Below are 12,584 nucleotides of genomic sequence, written 5' to 3' on the forward strand. Positions count from 1 at the left end.
GCAGTGACCATCTAGGGCCATATCCCCCTGGGAGGCCTGGAGTGAGAGGGTGCAATGGGAATCACCTCTCCCTCTGCCTGGGATGGGAGCAGAGGGGACTCGATTGTCTGGAACGGGCCGTCACCCATGTAGCCACTAGAGAAATCAGTCGTGGGGCCCACCACACTGGGGGATGCGACCGCATTGTAGGCCAGGGGAGAAATGGGGACAAGGGCAGAGGAACCAAGTGATTTGCTATGTAACTGGGCAATTTAATGCCAGAGTTAGGGAGCTGCGGCCTGGGATCATTTCGTCTTCGGAGGCTTTGCCGAGCTCATCCTCTTTATCCTGTTGTTTAAAATGAGCATTATCCCAAACATATGCAATGCAATCAGTTTGGTCACACTTACAAGAACACGCTTTAATAAGGCAATCAATCACTCGCTAACAAGACGGCGACGGCCGGCGCTGAGCGCGCACTCGGGCTGCGGGGTGGCTGGTCTTCCCTGACCAGAGGGCCGCACCCAAGAGCTGGTCTGCGCTTCCAGGCCCCGCCGGTCCCGAATAGGTTGAGAAGCCCAGGGGAAGTGTTGGTCGGATGTGAAATGTCAGACTTCACGAGGTGAGGGGTGACCGTGGACTCCGGGCCCCCAAGGAGGCCTAGGGCAAAGGAAGGGAAAGTGCTGGAGCTTGGAGCTCATAGCTGCATGAGTCACTAATAGCTGTGTGAGGACAGGGCCTCCGTTTTCCCACCTGCAAAATGGGACCCAGATGGGGAAAAACTAAGTAGAGACGATTGGAAAATTGAAAAAACGAAAACAGTGATACCACGTCAGCTCTACTGCTTGGTACAGCCTTCTCATTTTAAAGATGAAGAGATGAGAGGCATAGAGCAGCAACGCCTTCTTCAGGGCCATCGCCCTCCCCCACCCTCATCACCAGAGTGGGAGTATCAGGCTGGACACTGCTCCCCTTGCAGGTGGGAAAAGCCTATTTTTAGGTGCAGGGGGTGGAGAGGGAGTGTGAGAAGTGGGTGCCTTGCGCCAAACCGCAAACCTTGGCAAAAGGGAAATTTCATTATGAAGTAATGAGTAATTCCTCCTGGCAAGATGTATTGTTATATCTTCCACTTCAATTTGGAGGAAGAGAGGCTCAATTACCCAGAAAATACAGTCAATTAAAGGCTGCTGATTGGACACGAGGCCGGATCATCGATCTTGTACTTTCCAATATCGCTGCAGACACCTCATTTTCCCTCCCTATTAACTGAAAATACGCCTGGCATTACGGCAACCCGCAGCCCATTTACCTGTCGCAAGCAATCTTGGCCCGACTTGAAGTAACCAAGAAATTTGCCGGGGTTTGGCACCAGTAGCTTCCAGACTGCAGAGGGAGCTGCCCAGGGCTGGGGACGGGGCTGGGGGTGGGTGAGTGGCAGAGAGGATGCTGGAAACCTCAGCAAAAGGCTTTGCTTGAGAGGGCGGGGTGTACTCTGTTCCGGAGGGTTTGCTCTAAAGCCTGGGGAGGGATGGAGGCTGATTGAGTCCCCACTCTCTCGTGGACACAGGGGCAGAGGACCCTTGAATCCATGCAACCCTGAGCTCCCGGTCTGCTGAGAACACCCATCTCTCCTCTGCCTGAGCAGGGCTTCAGAGGCAGCCACGGTGGTTCTGCTCTGGGGATGGAGGGTGGGAGTGAGGTGGACCCTGAGCATCGTCAGCTCTTTTGCCCTGACCAGCCCAGAATTCCATCCTCGGAGAAGACTTCCTGTTTGAAGAAGATTCAGACCTCCCCAGCCCAACCCAGGAGTCCTCCTCCCTCTCTCCCCACACCCTAAGATGCAGACCCTGCTTGGCAAGCCAATTCAGTTCTTGGCAGTGCTCAAGCTCCCCCCACTACCCCATTCATTTCCACCTAGGGTTGGGTGGAAGTAGGACCCACAGAGACCAGAGTCCAAGGTCCCTGTTCCTCAGAAGGCTGGAGCAACTGCAGAGGGAACCATTAAAAGTGAGCTCCTGATGGGAGCAACGCTCTGCTGGAGCAGTGGAGGCACGGCTCCCAACCTGCACAGAATTAAGAAAATGTGCACCCAGAGGCAGATCAGCTCAGAGCCCTTCCTCTCTACCTCTGTTCGATGGCCCTTTAAAGCCTGCCAATGCCCAAAAGAGGCTTGGGACACCGTCTGTGGGTCCATATTTTGACTCCATCGCTATCCAAGCTTATGGTGGCTGAACTAGTAATTCAAAAGGAGTTAACCTACTGTCTGCTGCCAAAAAGTTTTAAATGCTAAAGTGAGAATCATATCCAGCTTTATTGCAATATGGTCAACAAATTGTAACAGTAAATTCTTTGGGCTTCAAAGGAAAACCAAAGCAAATTCATTCCCTACAGGAAGAACCATTCCCTCCCAGTCAGGGTGAAGCTTGCCTTGGGGGGTACAAGTTTTCCTATCCTTCAAAAATGGGCTGCAGGAATGAGTGCAGAAGTGAGAGTTTGGGAATCACTCCTGGTGGAGGAGAGAGACAGGGGCCCCTGAAGGTGCGAAAGGCTCCCGCTAGTATCTGAGAGTCAAGCCCCACCGGCAGCTTGGGAGAAAGTACGACATAAAATGCCAAACGCAAAGGGAAGGACCAGAAAGCTCCTGGTGAAGGGAAGGTGAACAGGCAAAGGCTGGAAATAGCCTCTAATTTGCCACCAGATACTGAGGGAGGGAGATGAGATCCCCGTTCCCTAAGCTCTTCCCTGGGCGCCTTGTTAACAGCTCAGCTCTGGGCTCCGTGGCCAGACTGCCCGCCGCGTGGTGATCATTATTATACATTCAACATTCAAAAACCCTCCTCCCACACATCACTTGCTAATCAGGGTGTGAGGTGGGCCCAGGGAGAGGAGACTTGGCAGAAGCGCCAAGGGGCCCTGGGGTGTCTGCAGCCTCCCTGCCCACAATACACAAAAAGTGGGGGTGGGAATGGGGGTGGAGATGGAGTTAACAAGTTGAGAGATATCTAGAAGCTAGGAGAGAGGAAAGCGATCAGGGGCTAGTAGATGCCACAACCAGAAAATGTTGCGCAACTGCGGCTCCAGGAGGGCCAGAGAGCCCCCAGCTTCCGTGGAAAGGCCAGGATTCTCCTCGGTAGTAAATCATCTATCCCCCTTTCTCCCCTAGATGGCTGGTGCCTTCCCATCCACAGGCCCCTTGCCATGCCTCGGAAAAGCTGGCAAAGATTAATCTCTACCCGCTCTGCATGCACAGCATTTTGTTCAGAGACAGCCACCCCCTTCCAGGGCTCAGGCTTGGCCTTGGCATGGGGGAGGGGTCCCGGGTGAGAGAGGCGTTGCGAGCGGGGGGAGCTGAGGGCTGGATAGCGGTTGCTGTTGCTGCTAAGTTTGTTTAGCCTTGGGCCCGAGGCCACAACCCGGGTCAGCGGCAATGGGTCCGGCGAAGAACGGCCAAGAGGGGCCCCCCCAGAGGAAGGTCTCTCAGCCTCCGCCTCCCCATCCCCACTCCTGCTCCCCAAACGCGCCAGCCAGGGCCGCTTCCCGGGCGTCCCTGCTCGAGGCCAAGTCCCGCTGGTCCTCGGCGGCCCTCTGCTTTCCCCTCGGTGCCCTGGGGGCGGGGAGGGGCACTGGCTGAGTCCCCGGCGGGGCGGGGGGGGTCCCCGCGGGCGTCCTGGAGCCGGCAGCCCGCGGGCGGCCCCTTATCTGGTGAGGGGCACCTCCTCCCTCTGGTCCAGCGCCACGGAGGAGGCCTTGCTGAGCACGGAGGGCGCGAAGGTGAGGAAGGAGTCCGAGCGGGAGGTGGAGGCACAGGTGAAGTCCGAGGCGGCGGCGGCGGCGGCGGCGCGGGGCGCCAGCCCGTTGGCCGGGCCGCCGTGGCAGGCGAGGCAGGAGCAGGGGCCGCCGGCCGCGGTGCCCAGTCCGTGCGCCGGGCCCGGGTAGAGCGGCGGGTGGCGGAAGGCGCACAGCAGTTCGGGCCGCGGGTAGGGCTGCGAGAGCACGCGGAAGGTGTCGAGCGGGCGCAGCGGGCCGCTGAAGGGCGAGGCGGCGGCCGACGCGGCGGACGCGGCGCCCAGGCCCACGGGCGAGTAGTAGGGCAGCGGCAGGTGCGACGGGAAGGGGTAGGGCAGGCCGCCCGCGGCCGCCGCGTGGCTCATCATGTACGTGTAGAAGGCGGGGTCGGCCGGGTGCGGCCAGGTCATGGCCAGCCGCTGCCGCTTGTCCTTCATGCGCCGGTTCTGGAACCACACCTGGCAGAGGGGAGACGAGCGGGCTCGGCGGCTGCGCGGGCCCGAGGCGCAGAGCCAAGGCGTCCTGCCCCGAGCCAACCGGGCGCGGGCCTTGGGCGAGGAGGCCGGAAGCACGAGGAAGAGAGGGGAGGGGAGGCGGGGCGGGGGGGGGGGGGAGCACGTCGCGCCCCCCATCGCCCCCACCCCTCCGCTGGGATCCCTCCAGGAGAGGTTGGGGACCCACGCCAGTCTCTGCCCCTCCTCCCCTCCGCCGCCCCCGCCGCCAGGAGGCCAGAACCCGGTGTGGCTGCGAAAGGAGGGAGGGGGTCGCCTGCCGGGAGGACTCCACGGGTCTGAGAGGGATTCCCCAGAAACACTTCCTTTTCTGGCTGTTCTCCCTGTTCTTGTCACCTGCCCAGACACCTCATCCCTGCAATTGATTTGGCTTTGGAAGGGACAAAGTCAAGCTCATGGCAGACGTGCCCACCTAGGGACTGTTGGAAGGGTAAATCTGTGTGCACCTGGTACCTGCACCAGGCCTGGACACCCCCAGCCTAGCTGCCACGTGGGCAGGGAGATGCCAGGCCCCATTCCTGGCTCAGAATTCAGGATGTGGCAAGTTGGTATTTCCTGCCCCTTGACTGGGTGCACCCCCTTTCCCTGGCCCCTGGAGCTCATACCTTGATGGTGGTTTCTGGCAGGTTTAGGGCAGCCGCCAGCTCACATCTCCGAGGCCTGGATACATAGTTCTCCCTGTAGAATTCTTTCTCCAGCCGTGCAATCTGCTCCCGGGTGAAGGCAGTACGGTACCGTCGCATCTGGTCACTAGCGCTGCAGGCCAGGGTGCCCTGGGAGCCACCACTGCCATTGCTTTTGGGGGCCTCGCTGCTGCCATTGGGACTGCTGGCCAGTGCCTCGGAGCCAGGCCCTGTGCAGGGAACCCAGAGAATGTGCACACAGAGAACACACAACAGACACACAGACACTGCTGATGCCGGGCTGCAGGCCCAGGGTGTTTGTGAAGGGGTGATGGAAAGAACCTCCCTACCACCTCAGAAGCCTCAGTCTCTGCCTCTTCTGGGGTGGCAGAGACTTTGAGAACCCAGGAATGGAGGACAGGGGCTCACCATTCAGATGAACACACAGCAGCCATTAGGCCTGGCTGGGCTGCTGTTTGGGAGGCCTCTGGATAAGGCCTGCTGGCTTACAAAAGCCCCAGCTGCCCTTACCACCTGCTTTGGGGGCACCGGAGGGATGCAGCTACTCTGAACGCTACCCACCAGTGGCCGGAGGGGGCAAGGATGAGCATATCTGACAGGCAAGCGAGTTGAGATGCCCCTTTGTGCTGGACTGTTGTGAACTTGGGCCTTAGTGCATTGTAGGATTTGGGTAGGGACTGGGCTTCCTTGCTTTGTGTGCCAGGCTGCGAGTGCCGGTGTGGAGATGTGCGTTAAGCTGTGTGTGTTGTGGGAATGGCACTGGAGTGTAAGTACGAGTATCCGATTGCCTTACTATATTTGAACGGAGAATGGGTTATTCCGAGGGCAGGCTGTGGTTAGTCTAGGTGAGGTGGTTGGTGGATGTGGGTGTTCAACAAGGTGCTGGCTGCCAAGGCCAAGCAAGGGGTGGTTTTTCTTCTACGGCAGGCTCTTCTCACCACCCCCACAGCTTTGGGGTGGGCTCTTCCTCTGAGCTGACCCCCTCTCTCAGAGAGACACCCTTCCTGCCATTCCCCCCTCCTCCCCCGAGCCACCGGTCAGAGAGGGGTTCTCCAGTTACAGCGGAGTGACAGCCCCCCCCCCATGTGGGCCTAACCCAGGGGAGGGTGGGGCTCCTGCCCCCTGCAGCTCCTTTTCCTTTGGGTGGAGGAGGGGGTCTGGGAAGGAAAGGGGATGGGTTGGGGAGGGGGGAGGGCCAGAGCTCTGCCTTTTCAAATGCAACCGGAGACCAAAGGCAATTAGATGGTTGGGACCATTTCCGACCTGGCGCCACAGAGCCCGGGAAGTGACAAGGTAATTTGGACCTCTGACCGACGTGCAAAATGGTCGGAGAGCCGCAGCACCCGGGCGGCCCGAGGCGGCCGCGGTTTTACGGTCCTTTATGGACTCCCGGCTTCCGCGCCTGGATGCGCCTTACACCCCGCCAGCCACAAACTGCCCGGACCCGCGTTTGATCTCGTCCACGCCGGGAAAAGGTGTCTTCCCCGGGCGCAGTTGAAACAGCACCACAAAGCTCTGGGGGGTTGGAGTGCACTTCGAATCCCCCCCAAGCCCAGGGCCGGCGTCTCCCTCCTTCCCCCAAAGCACAGCTGTCACCCTCGGTCCCGCCAATGCCAGAGCACAGCAGGAGACCCCCGCCAGGGCGCAGATAGCGGGGGGCGAGTTGCTCGGGTGGGTCCCCCCAGCCACCCCGCCCTGGGAGAAAGGAGTGTCTTCCTCCCCCGCACCGCTGAAGTGGAAGGTGGGCGCGGTGGGAGGCCGGGGCAGAGAAGGGGCGCGGTGGCTACCTTTGCTGTGCTGGTACTCGGCGTTCCCCGTGGCGCAGTCCGGGGTGCAGCTCACCTCGATTTCTTCATAGAAATCCGACTCGGTGTCCGAGCTGCTGGGTTGCCCCTGGCCCGAGAGGCTGTCTGCGGAGGCGGCCGGAGGTCCGGGGCCGAGCACGGCCGCCCCGGCGGCCCGCGACTCGGCGCCCGGGCCCGCAGCGCTGCCTGCTAGTCCGTCGACCGGCTCCTCCTCCAGGCCTCCCCCGCCGCGCTCCCGGGCGGCCGGAGGACCGGCCCGCGGGCTCAGGCAACTGCGGGGCACCATCTTCTCCGGCGGCTCGGGCAACGGGCTGCCCACGGCTTCGGACAAATTGGAGACCCTCTTGCCCACCAGAGTGCCAAGCTGACCCCCATCCAGAAACATAACCATGTCCTTTCGGCTCTCCATCTCGGGCTCTCGGGGGGTGGGGGGAGAAGCCCCAAGTGAGCTCCTAGCCCCCCGGCTCCTCGGGTCCCCAGCGGCCGGACAGCTCTTGGCTGCGGGAGGGAGAAAGAGAGGCCAGGCGACCGGGCGGGCGCGGAGCGGCTGGAGAGCGGTGTCGACGGTGACGGCGGTGGCGGCGGCGGCGGGGAGCTGGGGTCACCTTGTGATGCGAGCTCTCCTCTGTGCCGCACCGCCTCTGGGAGGAAGCCCCATTGCCCTCTTCTTTCTAAGCTGTCATCCTCCTGCTGCAATCGTCATTACAGTACCGCTGGTGACGCCACTCGGCGAGCGCAAGTGGATAAATAGAAACGTCTGCCACAGCGAAGATGAAAGGAGACCCGCAGCTAATGGCTCGGCAGTGATGCGCCAGGTGTGGGCCTCGCTCGAATGGGGAGGAGAGTGTGAAAACAGAGAGACACACACACTGAGAGAGGGAGACACCCGGGCAGAGGGGATGCAAATGGAATTCCGCAGAAAGAAAAGAGAGCTTAACGCGGCCGAGTTCCGCAGAGGCTGCGGGACTCGGTCATTGAAGACGCTTTTGATTTTTGTTTTTGTTGTTGTTGTTGTTGTTTGGGCTTTTGTTTTCTTAACTTGGTGCCTGATTCTAACACTGGGGAGAGAATTCATAGCTGCATTTTAGAAGTGTGAAGGCAGATGCACAAGCCCCGCTTCTCTCCTCTTTATTACAACTGCCCGTCCCTGGTGAGCTAACCTTGCCCGGGGATCCAAAGTCTTTTTTACAAGCTACCGAAACGCCTACACCCTCCCCCGCAAGTCGTCTGGAGAGCCTAGCCTGGGGTCTCTTTTCCTCCCTCCTCCCAGCCTCCCTCCCCAGCTATCTCCTCGTCTTTTTCCTCCAGGGAACCAAAAGAACTTTGCTGTATTTCTTCCCCAAGGGGCAACAGCTAAATGCCTAAATATTTTTTCTTTAAAGACTTCACTTTGGCTGCTGACTCCAAAGGTTTGCCTTTTTTTTTTTTTTTTTTTTAAATTCTCCCCTCCCCATCTAGGTGGCCTTAAGCTTTCCACAGCCCAGCTTGACCTCCAGATGGCTAGTCATCGAAGAAATCGCTTTCCCATTTGTTCGGGCCTCGCCTGCACTTCACTTCAGGTATGTAGGGAGGGGGGAGGTTCTAAGAGGGGACTCTTGCCCTTGTCTTACCCATATTTTAAGGAATTCGTTCAGAGTCAACGAAATCCTGGATATAGGTTTGGGGAGTTAAGAAGCCCTGGCAAATTCAGCCCCCAAATCGCCAGTGGCAGCGGCAGCTGCAGAGGCTCCTAGCTGGGAGAAGGGGCTTTTCTCACTCGGGGATTTGAGGCAGGGGTCGAGAGTGCCCAGCACACGGCAGGCATTGGGTGCAACAGAGCTTTGACTCACAGGGTTCTCCCTCTGGCCCTGCCTGGGGACTTTTGTCCCCTGCTCTAAAAATGGGTGTCGTAAAGATAGAAGAGAGAGAAGTCACTGAAAAAGCCATGAAAGAACAAGTGACTGGGACTCTTATCAATCTTTGAGGACAGGAGGGGGGACCTCTATGGCAGGGCTGGGGGGCATGAGTCGTCTTTGGAAATAGCCACAGGTTCCCTCTTAAGGCTTCTTCCAGGGAAGGTGGAACCCATTAGAAAATCGACACCTTCCCAGTTCTGAGCAAGTGTATCAGGGCCAGGCAGGTGGGCTGGGGTCCTCCCCATTTTGCCGAGGCTGGGAGGCAGGCCCCTTCTCTGTTCTGCAACCTCTACCACCCTCCTTTCTTTGCCACCTCCTCGGAGCTTCTAGCATCAAGCTGACCATGGCAAAGGGCCACCCTGCATCCTCTCCATGTTCCAAGACAAAGCTCCACCTTCCAAGAATCTAAAGAAAAGCGCTTCTATCACTAAGTGTTTTGTCTTCTATCTCTTACTTCTCTCCCTGCCTCCTTTCTCTTTTTCTCTCTCTTCTTCTCTCCTCCACCCCATAGCCTGGTTCCATCTTCCTATCTGGGGGCTTCCAGAAGTGATGGAGGAAGCAAGGGATTCAAGGAAAGGGAAGAGGTCCCTTTTCAAGTCCTGCGTCTGACCCCTCCCCAGTTTAACAAGAAGACGCTTCATTAACCTCACTTTAGGGGTGGGCTGCGCAGAGGGATCTGGAAGATAATGTTTGCATAAAAACATCCACTTCCTGGGACTCCCAAAGCCACCAGGTGTTGTGCACCACTAGCCCCAAAATCCTGGAGAATAGTTTAAGGCTGAGACGAGGGATTGGAATCAGATCCCAGAGCCTTTTGCCAGGGTGCAAAGTTGTCCTAGAATTATGTCATGCCCTGTCCTTTCTGGCCAGCAGCCAGAGCCTAAGGGAGCACCTGGCTTGCTCTTTTCTTGCTGTCAAAACTGAGCCACCAGCCTCTGTGTTAAATCGGCCACTGTCGTCCACCCTTGGCTGGGCCCTTCCAGCACTGGGCCTGGGGCGCACCCTGCCCTCCACCCCCAGCCCTCCACCAGCTCCCAGCTGCTCCCGCTGTGCTCACCTCAGTGGGGCCGGGTCCTCAGAGGGACTCCCAGCTCCCCGCCCCGCCCCCAGCTTTGCATTCAATGGGAGCGCTTCACGTTTGATCCTCTTTTTCCTCCGGCTTTTCCCTGCGAGATGAAAGGGGAGAAGGATTGAGAGATCAAGAGGTGCCACTTGCGTCTCCTTCCTGGTCCGGGCCCACCAGACCAGGAAGAGGCTCTAGTCTGGGCTCAGCCTCCCAGGGACCAGGGGCTTCCTCCTCTGGGCTTCGGATCTGAAACTTCAGGGATGCCCGCATCCCTTTCCCGACTCCTGCCTCGGCCCTTTCCAAACACTTCAATTTCCCCTGCCTTTAGGGGCCTCCACCTCCACCCCCCACCCCCATCCCGCCCCTGGGGGGGATTTTTTTTTTTTCCTAACCAAATGTCACTTCTTCCAAAAGCATCCTTTCACCAACATCCGACGGAGAGCTCAAATGTTTAACAAGAAGAGGAAAACAGGAGGGGGCTGGATAAAAGCACTGTTTCTGGTTTGGGGCTGTTGGTTTTGTTTTTTTGATTTTGTTTTTTGTTCGATGGGTTGATTAATTTTGTTTGGTTAATTTTTTGGATTTGATGGAGGCTTTTTAAGAGCGTGGTTATCACTGTATCACGGTTATTCCCTATTCCTCAGGAAAAGAAGGGTAAATTCGCAAGAGGCCTGGGCAACCCCATAAAAGCAGAGAGGAGTTAATAGCAGCCTGAGAGGGGTCCAGCCCAGGCCCCCACCGCTTCTCACCTCCCTTGGTGGGGAGGACCCTCCCTCCCCTCCGCGGGCCTGCTGTCCCCTCCCCCGCTGGGGCGGCGGGTTTAGGTCCAGCTGGCTCCTCTTGGATTGAAATTCTCCGGACTTCAAAAGCTCGCGGCTCCGCTTCCGCCGGGCTGTGCTGGGCTGGGCTGGGCTGGGCTGGGCTGGGCTGGGCTGGGGGTGGGCGGGAACCCCGGGGAGGCGACGCGGAGATAAGATGCGCGGGTTGTGTTAAAAAGCGATCGGAAGCCAGGGCTGGGCCACCAGATGCGCTGATCCGCTGGAGCCTCTCCGCTTCCCAAGAAAACCCCCGCTCGGGAGAGCAGCGGCGGGGGGGTAGGGAACACCTCAGTGGCCCGCGATCCTGGCGCGGGTACCTTCTCCAGCCAGATGCGGGGCCTCCCGGCAGCAAGCACGCATCCCTTCTTAAAGAAAGGGGAAGGAGACCTGGCACAGGGGAATAGGGTTCCAGAACTGATTCGGCTGCTTCGGTGTCAGCAAAATTTTGATCAGGAAAAAGTTGGCTTTGCTTTTCACCTTGGTAAAACGGAAGAACAAAGGGAGCTTCCCTTTAAACAATAAGCATCGCCGGGCTCCCGTGGGTATCGATTTGGGGCCCTTGGTCGTCTTCCAAGCCACGGCGAGGACTCTGGCTGGGCGAAGTGCCCCACCCCCACCCCGGGCTGGGTCTCCTCTGCGGAAGTCGTGGGAGGTGCAGGGACTTCTGGCTGTGGGTCCCTGACTCGGCCTGGCAGCTACCACCGCCTGATGAGAAACCAGAGCCCAGAGGCACCGCGGAGTGTGCCTCTCTGGGAACAAGGTCCACTGGATCTCAGACGCCCAGAAGTTTGGTTTGGGGGGTGGTGGGGGGAGGGGATTATGCCCTGACCACATCACCCACCCCATTATGCACTTGCAGAGGGAGTTGGTGGCAGTGGTGGTGTGGCAGTGGGCACCACACAACAGTTTCTCCTTCAGGCAGGCAGAACTCGAGGCTCCTGGAATTCTGGTTTGAACAGTCATCCCCTTGTCTCTGCGCCTCCTGTAGCGAAGCACCAGGCACCTGGGACAGGAAACGGGAAGCTGGCACCACCCTACAACTCCCATGCCTCTGTTCCTCAGAGCCAGACTGACCTGCACCACTCTTGGCCCTACACCTGTCAGCCCAAGCCCGGAGGCATCCAAGCCCTGAGCTGCAGACTATGGGGCCTGGGCAGCCCACATCCCTACCCACACCACCCGCCCATCCAGGAGCTGGAGGACCCAGGGCAGGACTGGAGCCCAGAGGACCTTCCCAAACTCAAAGCTTGTCCCTTCCTCAAGCCACCATGAAGGGCCCAGGGTCCATAAGCACTTCCCCAATACCCAATACCCAGTACCCAAGCACCCAAGGCCCAGACATCCCCCTCCGTCCCAGCTGAGATGGTGTGAGTTTTTTTCACCATTACTGTCCTGAAATTTGCTTCCATTACCAAGTGCTTCAATGCCCATTTCTCATTTAATCTACACAGCACTCCTTTAAGAGGTCTTCACAGGCAGTGGTCCCTTTTCTCCCACATTGATAAGGTGACTGGTGGTCTTGACTCATGGCCAGGGCCTGGCTGAGTGTTGGACCCTGGACTAGTGCTCCTTCCAAGTCCTTGTCCCTCCCTAGCCAGCAGGGAGGCTTGAACACCCAACAGTGCCTTAACTCTCCATAAGGCAATCCTGCTGCCTTTTCTGGGATCAGGCTGGATCCAGGGGCCTCCCAGAGAGGATGCCTGCCTGCCCTCAGCAGCAGAAGGCTCAGGACCCACTTCCCTGGGTTCTCCCCACCCTGCTCCTCCATGACTTCCTAGGAGGGCAAAGAGAAACCCCACATGGAAATCTGGAAGCCCCACATGGTAAGAGCAGTCACTGTTCTAAGCACTTCACCCATATTAGCTCTTCCCATCATCGCAACAGGCCTAAGGAAGATAGGAATGATTCCTATTTTTCTGAAGCACAGAGAGGATGTGCATATAGAAACGACTCAAGCCCCCTCCCTCTAGGTTCAGGTCTACACCAACAAAAGCTGGAGTTGTTAGAAAGTGCCAGGCAGTGCATTCTGAGCCTCTCCTGCCAAACTCCACTTAGGTTTCTTTGCCAAGGACTTTTCTC

The 12,584-nt window shown here is 58.4% G+C and overlaps 1 protein-coding gene across 2 annotated transcripts; it reads right to left on the reverse strand.

The window, feature by feature from the left end:
- Positions 1-2,271: 2,271 nt before the first annotated feature.
- Positions 2,272-7,469, reverse strand: EVX1 (even-skipped homeobox 1). 2 transcript variants are annotated; one of them, XM_085005661.1, is made up of 3 exons: positions 6,764-7,469; positions 4,883-5,130; positions 2,272-4,223 (listed from the first exon to the last, which is right to left on the reverse strand). In XM_085005661.1, the coding sequence occupies exons 2-3, from the start codon at positions 5,018-5,020 to the stop codon at positions 3,675-3,677; spliced, it is 687 nt and encodes a 228-aa protein (XP_084861787.1). In that variant the 5' UTR covers positions 5,021-5,130; positions 6,764-7,469; the 3' UTR covers positions 2,272-3,674. The 2 variants fall into 2 exon arrangements, with proteins under 2 accessions (XP_084861787.1, XP_003134882.1); XM_003134834.4 differs by having other exon boundaries at positions 6,709-7,469.
- Between the last annotated feature and the right edge of the window lie 5,115 nt (positions 7,470-12,584).

The sequence above is a fragment of the Sus scrofa genome, chromosome 18, assembly GCF_054392235.1.
Source record: "Sus scrofa isolate SSC_HxYL_T2T_F1_AM1 chromosome 18, Sscrofa_HxYL_maternal_Yorkshire_Landrace_v2.0, whole genome shotgun sequence".
Taxonomy (NCBI): domain Eukaryota; kingdom Metazoa; phylum Chordata; class Mammalia; order Artiodactyla; family Suidae; genus Sus; species Sus scrofa.